The following is a 22,450-nucleotide window of genomic DNA, read 5'->3' as shown; positions in this document are numbered from 1 at the left end:
ATACAAGATTCAAACCCCACCCCTTGGTACCCCAGTCCATAGTCCAATCATATTTCACCCAACTGTCAGGTGGGAGACATCTTCGAAAATCATCATCAGGATGGAATGCTGGACAGTTGGCCTCGGCAGGAAACTCCCTTCCTTCCGCATGCGCAAAGAGACGGTGAGAATAACTCCCTAATTAAACAGTTCTCCAGTACAGAATGATTCCCTTCCCAAATACCATGCCCTCCCCCATTTCAATGGCAGCCGAAAACCAGCACCGAAGCAGAGGCTGACAGTTCTATTTTCCTTTGAGCCGAGGTGGTGCAGTGGTTAAATGCAGCACTGCAGGCTACTTCAGCTGACTTCAGTTCTGCAGTTCGGCTGTTCAAATCTCACCGGCTCAGGGTTGACTCAGCCTTCCATCCTTCCGAGGTGGGTAAAATGAGGACCCGGATTGTTGTTGGGGGCAATATGCTGACTCAGTAAACCGCTTAGAGAGGGCTGAAAGCCCTATGAAGCGGTATATAAGTCTAACTGCTATTGCTATTGCTATTGCATCTGTAATACTTGGATCAACATATTGAGTAGATGCACAGACACATTATAGAGTTCCTTAAACCAGCAAGAACATCCCATCATATTGTTTTAAAAACCCACCTAACGCATACTGATGGTCTCAAAGTCCAACACCCAGTGCAAGTCATCCCTAGGCTCCAGTTGAAAACTTTACAGGAAAGTATTTTGATTATATTTTCAACTGTGCAACTTTCGTCTTCTTGATCATTTTGTTATCAAGTGGCATATTTGAAATTGCAATGGACTCTGAGATGACACTGGGATTGGGCGGCCTATAAATTCATTAAATCAAATCAAATTAAATTTGCTTAAATTCCTTCTTCGGTAGTCTAGCCCTTAGAGGAGACAACTAATACCATTAATGATGAAGAAAGAAAAGTTGGAAAGAAATGTAGATTCTATAATTGTATCAAGTATGTATCAAGGCTGAAACTAAACATAGCAATAGCAATAGCAGTTAGACTTATATACCGCTTCATAGGGCTTTCAGCCCTCTCTAAGTGGTTTACAGAGTCAGCATATCGCCCCCACAGTCTGGGTCCTCATTTCACCCACCTCGGAAGGATGGAAGGCTGAGTCAACCTTTGAGCCGGTGAGATTAGAACCGCTGAACTGCAGATAACAGTCAGCTGAAGTGGCCTGCAGTACTGCACCCTAACCACTGCGCCACCTCGGCTCTGCACCACCTCGGCTGCATGTGAACCTACATGAAACATGCTTTTTCCCCTATAATTTTTCAGACAAACAAAAGTTGCTGTTTTTTTTCTTTCATGTAGCAGAACTAACAATATAGAGAGCAGCAGGAGAAAGTTGGGATTAACCTGCCACCCAATAAAACACACTATTATTCCTCTCAAACTGAATCTCTAGAGTGTGCATTAGTTAAAGGGGGGAATAGTGGAAAAATAGTATAACAAGTGTGTCATTATTAAAACAGATCTGAATCATGAGTTGACGACTTCTTAGGGAGACTTCATTTATAAGAACCATATTGAGATCATTGCAGTGGTGCTGCTGTAGAGGTATCATAAATCACAGTGAATATGAATCAATACTGTAGCTAAATGTGATTGTCACACCCCTCCCCCAAATAGAATAATCATACAACATATTGTTCCATACACAGTTTGCATTATGTCCTATGTCTGGTGGTGTCCATTTTTTGAGAACGATCTTTTTTCTTTGCTGCTCTTTTCTTGTAACAGAACATATGTATATTTTCTTTTTTTTAGGTACGGTAAATCCCACCAAATGTTGTTGTCCTTTTGCTTTGAAGATGGCAGCATGTCAGCTTCTTCTAGAGATCACCACTTTTCTTCGAGAGACCTTTCCCTACATGCCCAGGCCACGTACTGAACCTCTTGTGGTAAGTGAGAGAAAGTGATAGATCTGGGATATAAATAAGACTTGGCAGCAATCCAGCCTGCTAAGCTCACAGTAATGTCCTCTGACATTCAATCCTGCGTTGACTTCTGCAAAGAGGGCCATGTGCACCAGTAGTCTTTTTATAGTCTGGAGAGGAGCCTAATGACCACCAGCTGAGTACAACCACCTCCTGTAACTGCGTAATTGTTCCTGACGCCGAGTAGCTCTTCGATGGTGTGCATCCAGGAACAACTCACTACTGGTGTCCGGATCACTCTCCCTTGTCTCCTCCCTCCTAATTATCTTTAGTCTAGCCTACTTCCTTCTTGGGTTCATTGCAAAACAGTAGGATAAAATCTAATGCAACATTTACATTTCCTTCTTAATTTGAACTCTTTCCTGCTTCAGAAAAAAAAACCTTGAAGGCCTGTTTTATTTATACACTTTTATGTTTATATACTATTATAGGATCTGGAGAGTTGCAGGTTGCGTTTGGACCCTGAGATGGATCGACACAGGTATGAGAGGAAGATCAGCTTTGCTGGGGTTCTGGATGAAAATGAAGATTCAAAAGATTCCTTACACAGCAGCAGTCACACCTTGAAGTCTGATACAGGTTGTGAAGAGAAGAAAGGTTTGTTACCTAGTGAAGCTTTTGTTTTATTTCAAACTCTAATGTCACTGTGCACAGCATGTCCTTATTTCCTCCAAAATAATATTATCATACACTAAGGTGAATCAAATGTTTGTATTTAGATGTATTTCAATATTATCAGTTCCATATTTGAACAGTGGTAAGACTCTTATTTGGGTGAAATTGTTGTGCCTAGATATAGCCTCCTCCCCCCCTCCTTCCTCCTCTTTCAGAGTTGTTATTTTGAATTGTCTAATGCAAATTGCTGTAAAAGAGTCATTGTCATGATATAGATCATTTAAATAAATTAAATACCTCTGTCAGTTTTTGGAGTACTTAAAAATCATTTTTGTCTGTACTGGATTATAGACAAACTTAATAAGTCGTAAGTAGATATTGCATCAACATATTAATGTTTAAAGTACTTGAATTAAGTGCTTTAATGCTTTGTTTTATCTATGAAAGAGCCAGGGGCTCATGTATATGCATTTAAAAATAATTCAGTATCTTGCTCCCTCTAACTTAAACCAAAATTACAATATGCTTAAATCTCATATGCCATATGGCTCTTGCTTGCTAATTCCAAAATGTGTTGTGTAATTTCAAAGCTTACATTTCCATATTTACTACTGGCAGAAGAATACTTATCATTATAATGCCATCTCATGCATAAAAACCACCACTACAAAACTATTTTAATATTTAAGAGTTTAAACCCAAAATAGAGTCAGTAACTATTTAATTGTAAGTAATAGCCCAACCTATCAATATGACAGAGTATAACTCATAAAAGACACTTTTTTGTACTTCCAAAATGAAAAAAATATAACAGTAGTTTTAAAAAGATAAGTGCTATGATTTATGAAATTATGATAAGCTATAAGTTAAACAATGAAGAAACAAATCGTATTATTTTGTTGAGTCTTGAGTCCTGGCTGATTCCATTACATGGGAAATAGATACAGATTTAATTTTTCATTTTTGGTATTGTGTTTGTTCCTTTTCTGAATATTGAAGTTTAGATGCTTGATGTATAGGATTTTTCTGACAGTTGTATTTTCTATGAGGAGTTTGGACTCCACTTTGGAATATACAACTAGTCCTAAATCCCCTTCCTTAACAGACAAAATGGTAGTGGGATATATTCAGTTATAGTTGGACAGTTAAGTTGCATAAGCCTGCTATAGCACCACAGTTCTCAACACAGTTATGTGAAAATAGGAATCAGTGGTATATGAAAGTGGTTGGGGAAGACTGGAGATATTTTTAGGAAAGTACTAATTTCATCAACAGAACTGGTAAGAACAATCTAAAACTCTTCATATTGAATATTTATTTTATTTATTTATTAAATTTATACTCCATGCATCTCACTATCAAGAGTGAGACAGCCGAGGTGGCGCAGTGGTTAAATGCAGCACTGCAGGCTACTTCAGCTGATTGCAGTTCTGCAGTTCGGCTGTTCAAATCTCACCGGCTCAGGGCTGACTCAGCCTTCCATCCTTCCGAGGTGGGTAAAATGAGGACCCGGATTGTTGGGGGCAATATGCTGACTCTGTAAACTGCTTAGAGAGGGCTGAAAGCCCTATGAAGCGGTATATAAGTCTAACTGCTATTGCTATTGCTAAGAGTGACTCTAGGCAGCGTACCATGTATATCCTTCCTGGAAATTGCTACACACGAAGTTCTAAACTTACAACATCAATTGGGACTGGAATTTTCATTGCTAAGTGATGAGTTTAAGGGAGGGCGTGCAAGAAGCACCAGTCAGAAAGGGGATTCTAATTGTAACCGCTACTCAGTGCTATTGTAACTTCAAGTAGTTGCTTAAAGAATGATTGTAAGTCAAGGGCTGCTTGTAATATGTGACTTGGTACTTCTCTACCAGGGAAGGGCCTCTGGTGATGTATATGTATGGCAAGCCTTTTTTACTAGCTGTACCTGTGCATTAGCAATGCCTGACAGATATGATGCAGCTGCACCAAATGTTAATTCTTCCCTTTAACTGTGTCCATATAAATATATCCCTTCTTGCCCATTCTCAAGCATAAATTTAAATAAGATATGGTCTACCCAGAAAACCTATTGAAAAAGAATCTTTTTTTAAGTAGCACATAAATTAATCTCATTTTTAATTTATTGTTTTACCTGTATGTTATTCTGTTCATTCGTTAGTTGTTTAAAAGTATGTGGTGTAAAATTGGCTCATAATTTATAGGAAAAAAATGTGTCCTGATCTCTTTGAAGTGTTAACAGAATTGTATATGTTTTATCTGTGTTCCATTTTCATAGATATTGGTGATATCCTTAGTTAAAGCACTGCCAGAAATCAAAGCAAACCTGGGCTTAATTCATTAATCAATTTAATTATTGATTATGGCTTATTACACTAATTAACTACAAGTATCCCAGAAGACATGCAACATTAAAAACAGAAATAACAATAGTTAAACTTTAAATAATGCAATACAATAAAATAAATCAGCCAGTGAAAACATAATATAAATATATTAAAATCACAGTAAAGGCAGCGTTAATGATTTTGAAAAAAGTGTTAACACATTTTCCCTTGTAAAAACGTTACTCAAAAGTTAATTCTATAATACACATGGCATAGGCAATTTTTCTATTCCAGAATAGATTGTAAATGTTGGATTGCTACTATGTCTGAAAGACAATGGAATGTGACTGGAAAGTAGACTTTAAAAAATCAATCTGGAAGCAATAAACATTCCCCCTATTATTTCTTTATCATTATATTTAATAATGAGTTTTTAAAATTAACTTAACATTAGGCTGAAACAATTGGTCTGTTATTGATTGCATACATTGACCACTGTAGCTAAGTACAGCTTGAATTTTAACAGATCATGGAATTAAAATCCTGTATTCAGAAGACAGATTTAAATAGGTTAAAAACGAATTCCTCTTTATTGGAAATTATAATTGATATGGCACCTGCATCTAAAATAAAGCAATGAATGTTCCTTAACAATGCCCAAATACTATTAAAGTCAAGAAGAAATATCCTTTGTGTTCAAAGACCAATACATAATTAAACTCAACAGTAGAAAGCAGGTTACAAATATATGGTTCACCGACAAATGCGCGCCCGACAGAAGCGTACCGACAAAACCACGTGAGAAAACCGCAAAGTCGAAATCGTGCCGACAGAAGCGCGCCGACAAATGCACGCCGATGAAAGTGTGCCATCAAGAAACAACGCAAAAACAATGTAATCACAACGTAATAACCCTAACCCTAACTCTTACCTTAACTCTAATTGCGCTTTTGTGGGTGCGGTTTTGTCGGCGCTCTTTTGTGGGAGCGCTTTCGACCTCGCGGTTTTGTCGGTGCGGTTTTGTCGGGCGTGCATTTGACGGGTCACGCAAATATATATAAAAAGAACCACTATATAAAGAAAAAAATTCAATAATTATGTCATTGGAAATGTGCCAATGGAATTACTGTTGTGTTTGGCATTGTTTAAAACAAGGTTTTCATTCTCTCTCTTTTCAGGAGGGGGGTCAGGAAAAACAACAACAACAATGTATTTTAAAGAATTTTTAGAATGGATGAAAAAGAAATCTATAAACTCTTTTGTTCCTATTCAAAATATTTGTACACTTCAGTGAAACCTCTATGGAATACGATCTAAATGATACTGTTGCTGTTTTACATAATAAATTATTCTCCTTTCTTCTTTTCATTCTTCCTCTATTCCATTTTCCCATTCCTCTTCTTCTGGCTTCTATAACAGATTCTAATACTGTAATATGTATTTTAGAAGTAGTTTTCTGTTACAGGAATCCTTTGCCTGCATTTTGGTTATAATTTAATTATAGAAACAACAACAGCAACAACATGCTTGTAGGACATTAAAAATTACAAGGTGCATTGAGGTGTAAGTTTTTAAATACCAAGTAGTTTTTTTAAAAAAGTTATTCTTAATTCATGCTTCCAATACTCTAGTCCCCAGAAACTTATCCCACAATTTATCTCTTATCCTTTAAGACACTGTGCAAAATCATTCATTGGTCTTGCCAGAGGAATAATATGATATTTCTCTGAGAGTTTGTTACACAATGTGCCACTTTCAGGCTAGTCCATAAAACTACAAATCCAAGCAAATACAAATAAAATTTCTGGTCAATCATATGCTAAAAGTGATCGCTTGCAAAGAAAAATTGTGCATTCATCATGGCAGGGTGCAAATGTATAAAAATCAGGATTTCCTCCCCAGCTGTTTAAAAACCTAGATCTTAACAAGTTTAGATATTTCCTATTTCATCATTGCCCTTTCTTCTGGCCCCAAGAGACAACTATCATTTATTTGTATTGTGACTTGTGCTGTGTGTTCACTTTTAAATAGATGTACAGCTGAGTGTTGCAACATTTGGACGTGCATATTGCCCATGTACTTGCCTTAGAGCTGAGTGGAGAACAACATGCCAGTGACTGGTGCTTCAAACCATTCCATGTATTCGTGCTCATTACACACACGCAAACAAACAAACACAAACACACACGCACACACTCAACACATACACAGATGTCTTTAATGCCTGAAAACCTCTGAACTATCTGAAGAGTGGGACCACATGTTGTTGCTTTTTCTGTAGAATTCTGGTGAAGTTTAATGTGCAAAGACGTCGGTTTATACAAAGGTAACATTCAGAGTGGATAAGCTAATGACCTGCCTAGTTTAAGCAAGCGGGCCACCTTCTATCATTGCTACACGATTGAAAGTTATAATTCTGTCGCAAAACATGGCTAGCCTTGGGCCAGCTGGAGAACAGCCCTGTTCCAAGGCCTGATGGAACTTGCAGTTCAGCCAGTGGCGCGTGTCGATGGGACGGCAGAAGTCTTACTAGCCAACATGGAAATATAAACTGTTCTATGTGAATGAGTGCAAATCGTTTGGCACTAAATATAGATCTGTGGTTTTAGCGGTGGGGTTTCCAATAATGCTGATTGTAAAGTATTTGAATTACACTAACGGCTGGATTGAGATCGAATACAATCTGAGTAATAGATTTGTCTTGCCTTTTACTAAAGCATCCCATATGGGGATGATTTGGTGTTGCGTTGGAGGGAGCCTCTTGCTGGTCTTCCTTGAAAAAAAAAAAAGCATTGAAATGCAGACGGAGGAGGAGGGGGGGAGGGCGAAAAAAATATAACTTTATACAAAATATACGTCATTATACTTTAAAATGGGGGGGAAATAAGGGGAAAAAGTCCTCTTTTATTCTTTTAATACAGTTCCCAGCAGGAAGATCAGGATAGGAGGTTCCCGCTTGCTGCAGATTAAAGGAACCCGCAGTTTCCGGGTGAAGAGAGGGGGTTCCCTGTCGAGCATTCGCCGGGCCGGCAGCCTAAAGAGCACCAAGTTATCCCGTCAGGACTCAGAGTCTGAGAATGAGGAGCTGCAGCTGTCCCACAGCAGGGACACTGTCACTGACATAGGTAACACAGATGAGCGTGGTTAAAAAAAGGGTGAGGGTAGCAGCATCCTTAGCTTAGGAGATCTAGGAAAGGGGCTTGGAGGCTAGGCAGGCCTCCCACCGCCCAGGCTTGAATCGGGAGTTCCCCTTCTTGCATGGACTTCACATGTGGCAAGGACAGATCTTGAACCCTGCCAATCCCTCTTGAGGTAGTCAGCGCTGCTCCACTCGAAGAATGCCAAATTTTATAAAAATAGAAATGTTTGATGTGTGGACTCCGGACAGGCATTTTCCTGACTGCCAAACAGCTGCATGCCGTGAATAGGAAGGTATATATAAAAACAACATATATTATATATCGGCGGCATATATAATATATATGGTATTGTATATATACACTCACTCTTTCTTTCTCTCACACACATACACATCTCATTGCAATAGTATGTACTATGCATATACTTATATATACAATATGCATATATTTTGCTTTCTATGAGATAAATATATGTGTACTTGTCAATCTCCAAAATATTTGTTGCCAGAGATTTATTTTAGAAAAAGAACCCAGGGACAGGTACATCCCCTTCTCCCCTTGTGGGTCTCAGTGGCATTGCCCGAGCTCTTTCGCTTCTGGGTAGAGACATTCAAATCAATGCATATTTGCTTTAAGGGTGGGGGGGAAGGATGTAATTGGAAATCCTGCCTTTATCATAGCCTCAGTACAATCCTATGCCTATCTTCTGAGAAATCTCTCCCATTGAATTCAATGGTGCTAACTCCCAAGCAAGTGGATATAGGATTGCAGCCAACAATATTACAATGCAAATTGTGCGCTGAAGTTCTAGCTGATTGGAAGGCCCCATTGACGATAAGTGCACGCGGGGAAACTCTGGGGTCTGAGAGAGGGTTTCCCTGCCTTTGTTCTCAAATGTCCGTTAGGATTTTTCTCTTTCTTCCCCTGTAACCCCTTGATGGGATCTAACCAGGCGGTAATTGTAACAAATTGCCGCCATTGCAGGAATAGGTGTATTATCTTTCTTTAACATGGAGCCCAGTCAATGCAAATCACTGAAACCAACAATTGGCAGCAGCATGATTATGCAAGAATTTTATTTTATTTTTTTACTTACTCTCCCTCCCCTCTTCCAGAAAAGGGAACAACGTTTATCCCTGATTAGTGGTCATTTCCATGGTGACTATGAATTATGCTTGTAATGATCAATCTAGCTAATAATTGGGACATGAAGAAAGGTTGGAGGTGATATTTTTTTTAAACTCACATTCCTTCCTGAAGGGCTTGGCCTCTTAGGAATTGTATGCTTCTGGCGTACGATTCCGTTCTCTCTAAAAAATATAAGGGGAATAAAATAAATTGGTTTCAAAAACCCTGGTCTGGTTTACAAGCATATATATTAGATTCAGAATACGGAGTTAGCATCAGAAGACAACTACTTTTGGACGTGTGTGTGTGTTTTATTTTTAAGAAGGAAGTCCCTGGAGTGCAAGTGAACCCAGTATAGAACCTGAAGTTCTCAGCAGCACTGGGACAGAAGACAACTATCACCGGAATATGACGTGGCTACATGTGAGTAGCGATTATTTTTATTTCCCTAGAATTATATAACATTTATGGTTTCTCATCTTTTTTTATGAATAACAAACTACTCAAGAATTTAATTTAATCCGGATAATGTCAGCTGTCCAATGAGTGAATCCAAAACAAAGGAAACATTCTCGGGAGAATTGAATTCCTAAAAGTAAAACTTTATTAGATACACCATACTAGTACTGAAGAAACAAAACCAGCTCTGGTTTTCCCACATAAATACTTGCCTAGTTAAAAATAGCTTCCTCTTCTCCCCACCCCTGGGTGACCAGGTTCCACCACAAAACCACGCTCGACTAAACCGCGCCGGACTAAACCGTGTCGCTGATGTCATCAACAGGGCGACAACAGCACGGAGACAGAAGCACGCTGTAAACCCTAAACCTAAAATTAACCCCCAAACCTAAACCTAACCCCCCTAAACCTAATCCTAAACCTAACCCTAAACCTAACCCTTAACCTAACCCTAAACCTAACCCTAAACCTAACCCTTAACCTAACCCTAAACCTAATCCTAAACCTAATCCTAATCCTAATCCTAAACCTAAACCTAACCCTAAACCTAATTATTATTTCCAGAATTATTATTATTTCCAGAAATGAAATTTGGTATAGCCAGCTGGTGGGGAGAAATTCCTGTGCTTAAACTTGGCAAGTCTAAGTGGCAGCAATGATAAATACTCAAACTCTATCATGGCCTTTGGGACAAAGGAAAAGGTTATCATTTGATGATCTCACTTTGCCCTGGAACATTCCCTTGATCAACTGAATAAATTTGTTTAAGTATTAAGATCAATGAGTATGAGATATTTGCTAAATCTCTCATTCATGAGCTAATTGCCAGAGTTAGTGAAATATCAAACTAAAGAAGATGGAGGTGGATACAAATAGTTTGAAAATGTTTCAAAGATTTTTCTGTCTATGGTTTCTGATACCTAAAAAAAGGATGTTCACCTAATCTTCTCCTGGCACAAAGACAAGACTGCAATTCTACAAACGTTCATACTTTGTGTTTCCAGGTGATGATCCTGCTGTGCAACCAGCAGAGTTTCATTTGCACCCATATTGATTACTGCCACCCGCACTGCTACCTCCACCACAGCCGTTCGTGCGCGCGCCTTGTCCGGGCGATCAAACTTTTGTATGGAGACACAGTGGATTCGCTTAAAGAAAATAACTTATTAAATGGGGTGGCTAGAGGCAAAAAACAAAAAGAGGTAAGAGGTAATGAATAAATTAATTAATTGCTCATTTTTCAGCTGCCTAGACATTTATTTTAGACTGCCAAACTTGGTTGCTACACTGTTGCAGGCAGTGACGTGCGGTCAGCTTTATGGCTGGTGAGGCACTTTTTAGACTTGTGGACTTCAACTCCCAGAATTCCACAGCCAGGCATGCTCAGTTCTGATTTAAAGAAACAGCATTTTCCCCCCTTGCAAAATAAGTTTTCCCTTTTTTTTTCTTCTCCCTACCCCTCCTTCCTCCTTCTCTCCCTCCCTCCCCCCTCTCTCAAACAGACACACGCACACAGAGAAGTTGGATCCCTCTCTCATTCACTCACTCTCAAACAAACACAAACACAGAAGTTGGATTGGATATATTTTCCAAAGGCTTGAAAGCAGCTCCTCTGCCATACCCCCCCTTCCCCTACTGCCTTCCGATCAAACTTTTTGAATTCCTCCCCCCTCCCCACATGCACCTTTTCCAGCTGTTTCAGAGACAATTTCAACTCTGCTTCTCCCTGCCCTGCCCTGCCCTGCCCTCCCCTCTTGAAAAGCCAGAGCTCTGTCAGACTGAGCTAGTTGCTCCCAGAGAACTCTAAAAAGCCTCTAAAAATGCCCTCTATAGGAGGCGAGAGAACACGTGCCTCCTTTGCATACAAAATTTTTTGCTTGTTAACCCTTGCTTAACTCTTAAAAGGCGAAAAATTCCTTCTGCACAGGAGGCCCCTATTTCTCTGGCCTCCTCCTATAATTAACACTAAGCACTGTTCCAAGTCACTGTGAATCTGGTAGCAACTACCTTGGCTTTAATTATTTTTAAAAAATTCTTTAAAATTCTTTCCTTTTCCTCATGACTGGTGAGGCCACGCCTCCCCTGCCTCTAGTGACTGCACATCCCTTCTCGCAGGTGAATAGATGTGGGAGGAGTTTCTAAGAACTGTATTTAATATAGGATCCTTCCTTAGTGAAACAATGCATTTTTATTTATTTATTAAATTTGTTTCCTGCCCACGTTGCCACAATTGTTTTGATACAGGGGCAAATAAATGATGGAGCAAGCTTCATGACACAGGCTTCAGCCTTTTTGGACATGTATCACATTAAATGAATGTTGTGAGGGGTGAAGCTGGCTTCATAATATTTGTTTCAACATTTTGATGAGACATCAAACATCCTGTGAAACCTGCATCATTTTAGAAACAGGCAAAGAAGGAAATGTCAGCTTCTCTTATTATCAGTAGTTTCTGGTCAACAAGGGAAAGCTGCGTTAATTAAGTGTATTATTGTCAGAAACATAATGGGACCCCCAGATTCCGCTAATGAGCTATCTTCCGAAAGCACTCAGATTTCTTTAGGTCAATTGTCTTTCAGTGTTCAGATAAGTCATGCCTCAGAACACCTTCCCTGAAGAAAAGAGTGATGGATACTAATCTTGAAGGGAAAAAAGACTCTGGAATGTTGAAATACATAAGGCATCAGGTAATGTGAATTTCCATTACTTAAAGAAATAATGCACTAGTGCAGGGGTGTCAAACTCGATTTCATTGAGGGCCGCATCAGGGTTATGTTTGATCTTTGGGGGGTGGGGTGGGGGGTTGGCTAGGGTGTGTGTGACCAGGGTGGGCATGTCCAGCTCAATGTCACTCATGTCGGGGGTGCCTATGGTGGCCAGGACGAGGCTGGGGGAGCCATTGTCTCCAGTGAAGGAAGGCAAAACCAGGGAGAGCGCTAAACCCTTGTCCTCCAAAGGAGCTTCGCCATCCCTCTAAGGCCATGCGGAGGAGCCCTGGATGACGGCGCAGGCTGTCCAGAGCTCTAGGCAACGTAGGGCAAGTACACAGCCCAGCCCTGCTTTCCTGAGGGGGTACCCGGCTGCGCTTACCTCCTTCTTGAGGCTGCTGCTGCTGTTCTCCCTCTTCTTAGCCAGGTTGCTCATGGTGTATGCGGGAGGGCAAAGTGTGTGGATCAGAGGGAGGCCTATGACCAACAAGATCACACGGGTTAGGCCTCCTCCGACTCCGTCGGCGGACAACGCAAAATACATATGATGGAAACATGCTTCAGCTACCTTTCTGCATTGCACTGAGGCGCTATGTGTCCAGTAACATAGGTTTCTATGAAGTATGTCCCAGCCCTGTAGGAATGTCACATTTTACCTTGACTTGAATGAATTCACTGTCAATAATTCAGACTATCTATCTACCAGTAGTCCTCAATTTACTACCATAATTTATCCCGTAATTACCCTTGTAAGTCAATGGCTGTTGTTAAGTTGGTTAGCACAGGCTAACCAACCTGACTGTGCCTAATTTAATAACCTTTTTTGTACTGGTCATTAAGCATAAACCGCAGTTCTTAAAAGAATGCTATGATTGTTAAGCGGACACTGTGATTGTTAAGCCAACCCATTTTCTTCAATGGCCGTTTTTTATTTGCATTCCATTCTTCTCGGATCAGTTTTCTATAATCTCTTTAAATAATAGATTGTCGGGCATCACCACTTCTCTGTGACAAAACTGCAGTCTTCGGCACTCTTGTTGTGCGTGCTATATTCCCCTCAGTAGGGGAAGGTGTTTGTGGGGGCCCTGTTTTATATGATTGAGTCCCTGGTTTTCTTTTGCAGGTGATGAGCCTATCTCCAGCACCACTTTCCCTGTTAATCAAGGCAGCTCCCATCCTCACAGAAGAGATGTATGGGGACATCCAGCCTGCAGCCTGGGAGCTGTTGCTCAGCATGGACGAACACATGGCTGGTGCAGCAGGTAAAGAGGCTGCTTTCACCTTCTAAGAATGCCCTCAAGAATGCAAAAAAACCCAAATCCTAAGGAATTGGAGCTATGAGCATAAAAAGCCCTATATTAATAGAAAATAGATATAGTCCAGTCTCTTAAGATCTGAGTTATGGGAACTATTTAAAGATAGTTCCACGCGACCTATTAGATCTCATTGATTAGGCCTCCTCCGAGTTCCATCCGCCGGTCAATGCCGACTGGCAACTACGCAGAGGAGAGCCTTCTCGGTGGTAGCTCCGACCCTATGGAACGATCTCCCCGTGGAGATTCGCACCCTCACCACCCTCCAGACCTTCCGCACAGCCCTCAGAATCTGGCTATCCCGTCAGGCCTGGGGCTAAGACTGTAACCTGCCCGAATGGTATGAATGTTGTGTTTTTAATTATGTATTGTCTTATATGTTAAAAGTTTGTCTCCCCCCTCCCCTTTGGGTTGTGAGCCGCCCTGAGTCCCCCCAGGGAAAAGGGCGGCATACAAATAAACTTCAATCAATCAATCAATCAATCAATCATAGTAGTTTCACCCAGCAGTGGCTTCTAAGGATTTTTGATCCAATGCAGTGGTTCCCAAACTTGGCGACTTTAAGACTTGTGGACTTCAACGGATTTTGTGAGAGAAAGGAGGCCAGGGTAGGTATGGATTTTAAGACACATGTAAACAAAAGGGAAGGGGGAAAGCCCCCAATAACAGAGAACGGCAGCATCTCTTAACATGATGAGGGACACAAGCTCCATCTCCAGCAGGCTGAAACTTCATCTTGCCCCCTAGAAATTAGTCCAGCAGCTCATTTTATTTATTGGTCTCAGTCCTTTGTCCTCTTCATAACCGACTTCTGATGCCTTTGATTGCTTTTTCTTTTTAACGAACTGCACGTTCTCTTGCTCTTGCCAGAAAAGCACCTTAATAAAAGTCTCAAAGGCCTTTTTTTGTATTGAAACCTGTCCTTTCTCAGGCTTCCAGAGCTCTGCTGGCTGGAGAATTCTGGGAGTTGAAGTCCACAAGTCTTAAAGTCGCCAAGTTTGGGAACCACTGATCTAATGCTACAGAAATCTCCCTCTGATTCTGAGAACCTTGGCTTTGCAGCCTACATTTATATGCATGGCCACCTTGTCTTCTCTTCGTGATATTTCCCTACTTGAAATTCAAAGATAATTACCTTCTCCTTTTGTTATCAAGTCTGCTCATAAGCTTAATGTGTGCTTCCACCTCTCAGCTCTCAAGTACATCAGTAAAATAATAATGCTTCCAGAGGGGGAAAGGAAGGAGAGAAGGAGAAAAGAAAGGAGGGAAGGAAGGAGGGAAGGAAGGAGGGAAGGAGAGAAGGAGGGAAGGGGAAGGAGGGAAGGGGAAGGAAGGAGGGAAGGAAGGGGAGTAGGAGAGAAGAAATGAGGGAAGGAAAGAGGGAGGGAGGGAAGAAGAAGTAGGACCGTTGTAAGATAAGATGGATCTATGGGATGTTAAGAAAGCAATCATCAAGTATATAGTCAACTGTAGGGAAAAATTGTTATACATACATATTATTAATAACAGTTATGAGATCATATAATTGTGAATGTATATATGAAATTGATAAAATAAAAAAAATGCTTCCAGATTGTAAGGGGGGCAAAGATGTTTCATGGAATATTTGCTTCCTACAGCTGCCATGTTCCTTCTATGCGCTGTGAAAGTACCAGAAGCCGTTTCAGACATGCTGATGTCTGAATTCCATCACTCGGAGGCAGTGCAGAGACTGAATGCTATTCTCAAGTTCCACACCCTCTGGAGATTTAGATATCAAGTATGGCCTCGCATGGAGGAAGGAGCTCAACAAATCTTTAAGGTGAACTATGTACCACCTGATATATTTCCATATAGTAAGTATTATCATTATAGTACTTGAGTTAAATGACGCTTAGGTCAGGTAATAGAGATGTGCTGGAATCTAAACTTTCATAATATATTATGATAATTCAACATTTATAAAATACCATCTTGGCTTTCAAGTTTTCAATAACTTTTTATCAAGTTTTCAATAACTTTTTATCAAGTACCAAGTACCAAAAAGTTCAATAACTTTTTATCAATGATTAAACCAACAACCACAATAACAAAAACCCTCTCAACAATTATGAACCGAATCAAAAGGACAAGAGATGAACATTTGAGTTCTGGCGTCTTGAATCAACTTCTACAGAATATGGGAATAGCAGATCCCTTGAGCTATAGAAACGATATTCACACAGCAATGCTCTTAATTCTTTTCTGGCCAATAGAAATAAAGGATCTGCTGCTCTATCTCCCTAGATTGAAATCCTTATGAAAAAAAATGGTTTATAAAATCTTTATGATTTTTTATCCCCAAACTATGTGATTCAAAATCTGCAGTCAACTTGTTACCAATAGATGAGAACATTTGAAGTTCAGGGTTGAACTGTGAGTTCTTGATACTGTCTGAGCTTTTTAATAAACTAGGTAACATCATCAATGCTAGATGGGAATGAGGTTTTTTCCTCTACAAGAGCCGAGGTGGCGCAGTGGTTAGGGTGCAGTACTGCAGGCCACTTCAGCTGACTGTTATCTGCAGTTCGGCGGTTCAAATCTCACCGGCTCAAGGTTGACTCAGCCTTCCATCCTTCCGAGGTGGGTGAAATGAGAAACCCAGACTGTTGTTGGGGGGCGATATATGCTGACTCTGTAAACCGCTTAGACAGGGCTGAAAGCCTTGTGAAGCGGTATATAAGTCTAACTGCTATTGCTATTGCTATATTCTAAAGGCTTGCCCTGTCAGTGTTATTGGGAGTGGTCCTGGTGGTCCTTTGATTAGGCTGTTGTTTACTGTTAACTTGTCTTGAGTTTGTAGTTCCTTGATTGGGGTATTGTTTACTTCTTGATCACTGGTCTAATATTAATCTGGGTGTTAATGTCTGCGTATTTGGGGGTTTCTGCTGGGAAGAGAGAAATATAGAAAAGAAGGGGGGAATTGCGTTGACTTCCGACTCCCTCTAGTGCAGTAGAATAAGACAGTAACATCAGACTTCAACTTTTCCACAAATAGTATAACTAACCATTTCTATAACAACAAATCTACCTAATCAGTAAAACCAATAATCAAGGTTTCATTTTTTTCCACCTCAAGAAGCGGTTTCCAAAGAGAAACAAAACTACTTATGTTCTTTTCTTTGATCAAAACATTCAATTTAGCCATTCTAACTCAATCAACGTTTGCACCCATTCTTTCATTGTGGGAATCGAAATGTCCTTCTATTTTTGTGCATAAAGTAGTCTTGCTGCTGTCAACATATATAACATCAAAGTTCTTTAAAAAAAATCCAAGTCTTTTTCCGTTAAGCCCAAAAGAAAAATTTCTGGTTTTATCTTTATATTCATGTTGATAATTTTCTGTAATAGAGTATTAATCTTACTTCAATATTTCTTTTCTTTATTACATGTCCACCATAAATGGCGAAAAGACCCTTCTTTACATTTACATTTCCAACATTCATTTGAAATATCTTTATACATTCTAGATAACCTATCTGGTACCAGCAATACACCAGGTTATAAAAATTTTCTTTTAAATTTTATAATTTAATGTAAATTTTAAAACTTTTGTCCAGATATTCTCCCATTGTTCACGAATAACATTGTATCCAAAATTCGTTGCCCACTGAATCATACAATACTTTACATGTTCACTTTCCAAATGCAATTTCAATAATGTTTTATAAACCTTAGCAATAATATGTTCATCACAAACACACCGTAAGCTTTCCAATTCCAATTTCCAATATAAAAAAAAATAAAGGAATCCTAACTCAACTACCAAAACATTTAAAGAAGGAATTACTTACATTTCTATTGTATTATGTGAGGACAAATTGTATTTTCTAATTCTTTTTTTTAATCTCAGGATAGAATTAAATAAATTGACATATTTTGACATTTCCTTGTTCCTGGAAAATGCATTTTCAGGAGAGATGTACAAGAGTGATTACTATCATGTTGAATCTTCCGGACTTATTTTTACAGATTCCTCCACCAAGTATTAACTTCACCCTGCCCTCTCCAGTACTTGGAATGCCATCTGTCCCCATGTTTGACCCTCCGTGGGTTCCCCAGTGCAGTGGGAGCGTGCAGGACCCCATCAATGAAGATCAGTCTGTAAGTAGAAATGAAAAACTAACAGTGGTAGATGGTGAGCTTACAGAGAGAGAGAGAAAAATAAGGCAGCCTAATAGATCCTCGAGGCATCTGTCCTCAAGGGATCTCTATAGAAATAAGATTGATTGATTCATGCTTAGTCTTTTGTTTCTTAATATGCAGTTTCATAAGTTCTAATAAATGCTTCTGGAACTGTTTTGGTTATCAGCCTTCTACAGCTGGTCTTGATTACACAGATCTTTTGTCTAATTGAGTCTAGACCACAGGAAGTGCAGTCAAGGGAGGCAGAGCCTCACCACTGTCATCATAAAAAGAAAAGAAAATGTAAAAGGAAAAAGGCAAGAGCTGCTGAGGTCAGGCTGAGCTAGTTGCTGCCAGAGACATCGTGGATGACTCTGCTTAGTGCTTAACTGTTTAAAAAAGCCTCTAAAAAGCACTCTCTGCAGGAGGAGGCAAGAGAACGACGTGCCTCATCTAGTCTGGTGTTTTATGATCACTTGAGCAGAATTAAGCAAGGGTTGAAAGCCTAAAAAATCCTGACATAGATGAGGCACATTGTTCTCTTGCCTCCTCCTGTAGAGGTCACTTTTTAAGAGGCTTTTTTAAACAGTTAAGCAGAGTCATCCACACGGTGACTCTGGCAGCAACTAGCCCAGCCTGACCTCAGCTCTTGCCTTTTTCCTTTTACGTTTTTTTTTCTTTTCATGATGGCAGGCAAGAGCAGAGTTGAAATCCTCTCTGAAACAGCTGGAAAAGGTACATGTGGGTTGGAGTGAAGGGGAGGAATTCAAACTTCATCCTCCTGGTGCAACTTTGTGTGTGTGTGTGTCTGTGTGTGTCTGTGTGTGTTTGAGAGAGGGGGAGGGAGGAAGAGAGGGAGGAAAGAGGGGAAGGGAGAAGAAAAAGAAAAAGAAAGAAGGAAACTTATTTAGCAAAGGAGAAAAACAAATGCTGTCGCTTTAAATCGGAACTGAGCATGCCTGGCTGTGGAATTCTGGGAGTTGAAGTCTAAAAAAATTGCTGCCTCACCACACATCACTGCTAGACCACGGGTGGGTTCCAGCAGGCACTATTGCCGGTTTGCTCATGGCCACGCATGCACTTGAAGCTCAGTTCAATAAAAAATTTTCTGGGCATACGCAGAAGCCAAAAACAAGATGGCTGAGGTGGCACAGTGGTTAGGATGCAGTACTGCAGGCCACTTCAGCTGACTGTTATCTGCAGTTCAGCGGTTCTAATCTCACCGGCTCAAGGTTGACTCAGCCTTCCATCCTTCCGAGGTGGGTGAAATGAGGACCCAGACTGTGGGGGCGATATGCTGACTCTGTAAACCGCTTAGAGAGGGCTGAAAGCCCTATGAAGCGGTATATAAGTCTAACTGCTATTGCTATTGCTATTGCTATAGGCACTGCCAGGAGAACTGGTTCAGGGGCATGGCAGGCCTGGCTCGCTGCTGGTTCCAATGACCCAGGCCATCAAACCACTGCCAGTTTGGTCAAACCGGTCCGAACCGGTAGGAACCCACCACTGGTGTAGACATAACAATCTAGAACATCATTACAAGAATTTATTTTCCTCATATAGAGAAAAGGCTGCAAAACCAGCCAAAACTGGCTAATTCCAAATTTTACATTTAGGAATCTGTGGCTCCTTCTCATATGTATGTATGTTAAGTGGGATCTGGAGACAAAAATACACTAAGCATTATTATCTGCTCAGGAAGACTGGAAGTCTAATGGTTCATGAAGGTGGATCTCACAGGATGTTATATAAAGAAGATAGCAATTGCTTGCATATTGTTTACATATTTCAATGCATTGCACTTCCAAACACTTCATCTGAGATAATATTTGCATTCTCCACTTCTTTTGTGACATTGTTTAAATTATTACTCAATATGTTCCAAGTAATCATTCCTCCCCCCCCCCCCAATTTCTCTCTATCCTGGAACTGAACTTAACAGAGGAGTGTTGGACACATTTTGGTCAACTTTAGTTACAGAAGGATCTCTTTTTTTTTAACCCTTTAAGTTCTGTGGGTGTCAACCAGTCCCATTCTTCAGATATTTAAAAATATATTGTCAAAGTGAACCAGGAAGATGCTTATTTTTAATAATATATGGGGTTTGGCTAAATTTTCTATCTGCTTCACTCCGATATGCACCTATTTCATTCAATTTCCCAAATAATTGTTAATATCCCTCTCCTCTCATATCCAGTTCAACATTTGGCGCCAGTTCTCATGATTTTTGGCAATTCTTCACTTGTTTTTTTCCCCATTTCAGATCAGATAACCTTCAAATGTCAAGGTTACTCAATATATCGTACACACATACACACACCCTTTGTATGGTTTCATTCTTTCCTTTGGTGTGTGATGGGTGATAAATTTTGATGGTTGATAAATTATTTTACAAAAATAAACCTGAGTTGTGTTTGGTAAAGTAGTATTCAAGTATGCGAGTGACTTTATAAAAAAACCAAACCGACTTTTTAAAAAATGTTTATTTCCATTTCATTCCATACAATCACATGTATACTGTGTATAACCGGGGCATATAACATTGAATAATAAACACAGCCCTCCCTTTTATAGACAATACCCCCCAAAATACAAACCCAATATACCACCTTGACCCACCATACACCCTCTTTCACCCCCCTCCAACTTTCGTTCTTCCTTCCAACATTCCCCTCTACTTCCTACTTCCCCTCCCCCTCTATCACTCCTCTCTCCCAATACATTCCCTCCCTTCGTTTCTCCTCCTCCCTCCAATCCTCTCTCCCACCCTCTCTACCCCTCTTTCTTCTTTCGCTCTACTCCTCCCTTCGGTGTATTTCTACTGTCTATCAATATATTCAGCTTGTCCTATTTTTACACTAGAATTAAAGAGCCACAGTATACGAGTGCAATCATGTGCTTTAGGATCTAACAAACCGACTTTTTTAAATGTCTTTTTTAATTGTTTGATTGCAGAAGTCGTTTTCAGCCCGAGCAGTATCACGTTCTCATCAACGGGCAGAACACATTCTGAAGAACCTGCAACAGGAAGAGGAGAAGAAACGCCTGGGCCGAGAAGCCAGCCTCATCACTGCCATACCTATCACCCAGGAAGCTTGCTATGAACCCAGCTGTTCCCCAAGCTCAGAGCAGGAAGAAGAAGGTGCCCTCACTTTGTACTCTGGAATATGTTCTTTGGCCTGGAGAGTCCTCATATAGCAAAGGAGAAGGTTCACCGACAAAAGGGCGAACGACAGAACCACGCCCGACTAAACCGCGGTGACAAAACCGTGTGTTCTAAAGCGCTCTGACGAATGAGCGCTGAATCGCACCGACAACAGCGCGGCGACAGAAGCGCGCTGTAAAACTAAACCTAACGCTAAACGTAACGCTAAACGTAACGCTAAACCTAACCCTAAACGTAACGCTAAACGTAACGCTAAACCTAATGCTAAACGTAACGCTAAACCTAACGCTAAACGTAACGCTAAACCTAACCCTAAACGTAACGCTAAACCTAACCCTAAACCTAACCCTAAACCTAACCCTAAACCTAACCCTAAACCTAAACCTAACCCTAACCCTAAACCTAACCCTAAACCTAAACCTAACCCTAAACCTAACCCTAAACCTAACCCTAACCCTAACCCTAAACCTAAACCTAAACCTAACCCTAAACCTAACCCTAAACCTAACCCTAAACCTAACCCTAAACCTAACCCTAACCCTAACCCTAACCCTAAACCTAACCCTAAACCTAACCCTAAACCTAACCCTAAACCTAACCCTAACCCTAACCCTAAACCTAAACCTAACCCTTAACCCTTAACCTAACCCTAACCCTAACCCTAACCCTAACCCTAACCCTAACCCTAACCCTAACCCTTAACCTAACCCTAAACCTAAACCTAAACCTAACCCTTACCTTAACTTAAATTGCCCCTCTGTCAACTGAAATCGCCCTTCTGTCTCCGCGCTGTTGTCGCCGCGTTGTTGTCGCCGCGTTGATGACGTCGCGGTTTTGTCGTTCGCCCTTTTGTCGGGTCATGAAGGATAAAGCCATCACATGAAAAAAGGAGATCCCCTCTCCCACCCCCCATATTTATGTTATCAGTCCTACTTCCAAGAGCTGCAATGGGCCATTACTGATTAACAGAAGATGCAGAGCTGCAGTCTTTCTCCCTAGGTTTTGTTGTTGTTGCTTTTGTGGAAGCAGCTTAATATACCTATTTTCTATGTTGAAAAAAGGATAAATAATGCCACTGAAAATTAACAGTGCAATTTGAGGGCAATGAGGTTAAGGCATCAAAATAAGACACCTGCAGACTGCAGGTCAGGAAATGCCCATCTCTATCTCAAATCATTGGTGGTATGATTTTTTTTTCGGACTTCGTTAATTACGGTAGTTTCTGAAGTGCCATGGGGCATATCAAAGAGCCGAGGTGGCGCAGTGGTTAGAGTGCAGTACTGCAGGCCACTTCAGCTGACTGTTATCTGCAGTTCAGCGGTTCTAATCTCACCCGCTCAAGGTTGACTCAGCCTTCCATCCTTCCGAGGTGGGTGAAATGAGGACCCGGACTGTTGTTGGGGGCAATATGCTGACTCTGTAAACCGCTTAGAGAGGGCTGAAAGCCCTATGAAGCGGTATATAAGTCTAACTGCTATTGCTATTGCTCTAT

The 22,450-nt window shown here is 40.5% G+C and overlaps 1 protein-coding gene across 1 annotated transcript in view; it reads left to right on the top strand.

Moving 5' to 3' along the window:
- Positions 1–22,450, top strand: part of UNC80 (unc-80 subunit of NALCN channel complex) — a 158,316-nt gene that overhangs the window by 74,535 nt on the left and 61,331 nt on the right. Inside the window, exons 25-34 of the mRNA XM_087706462.1 lie at positions 1,794–1,927; positions 2,395–2,560; positions 7,823–8,026; positions 9,492–9,592; positions 10,633–10,830; positions 12,208–12,315; positions 13,460–13,598; positions 15,269–15,450; positions 17,640–17,771; positions 20,748–20,934. Coding sequence (XP_087562588.1) covers positions 1,794–1,927; positions 2,395–2,560; positions 7,823–8,026; positions 9,492–9,592; positions 10,633–10,830; positions 12,208–12,315; positions 13,460–13,598; positions 15,269–15,450; positions 17,640–17,771; positions 20,748–20,934 — 1,551 coding nt within the window. The remainder of the gene's footprint in view (positions 1–1,793; positions 1,928–2,394; positions 2,561–7,822; positions 8,027–9,491; positions 9,593–10,632; positions 10,831–12,207; positions 12,316–13,459; positions 13,599–15,268; positions 15,451–17,639; positions 17,772–20,747; positions 20,935–22,450) is intronic.

Source organism: Thamnophis sirtalis, unplaced genomic scaffold (genome assembly GCF_051295495.1).
Source record: "Thamnophis sirtalis isolate CommonGarterSnake01/CBP01778 unplaced genomic scaffold, rThaSir2_p1.2 scaffold_1, whole genome shotgun sequence".
Lineage (NCBI taxonomy): Eukaryota > Metazoa > Chordata > Lepidosauria > Squamata > Natricidae > Thamnophis > Thamnophis sirtalis.
This window is presented reverse-complemented; position numbering and strand designations above follow the sequence as displayed.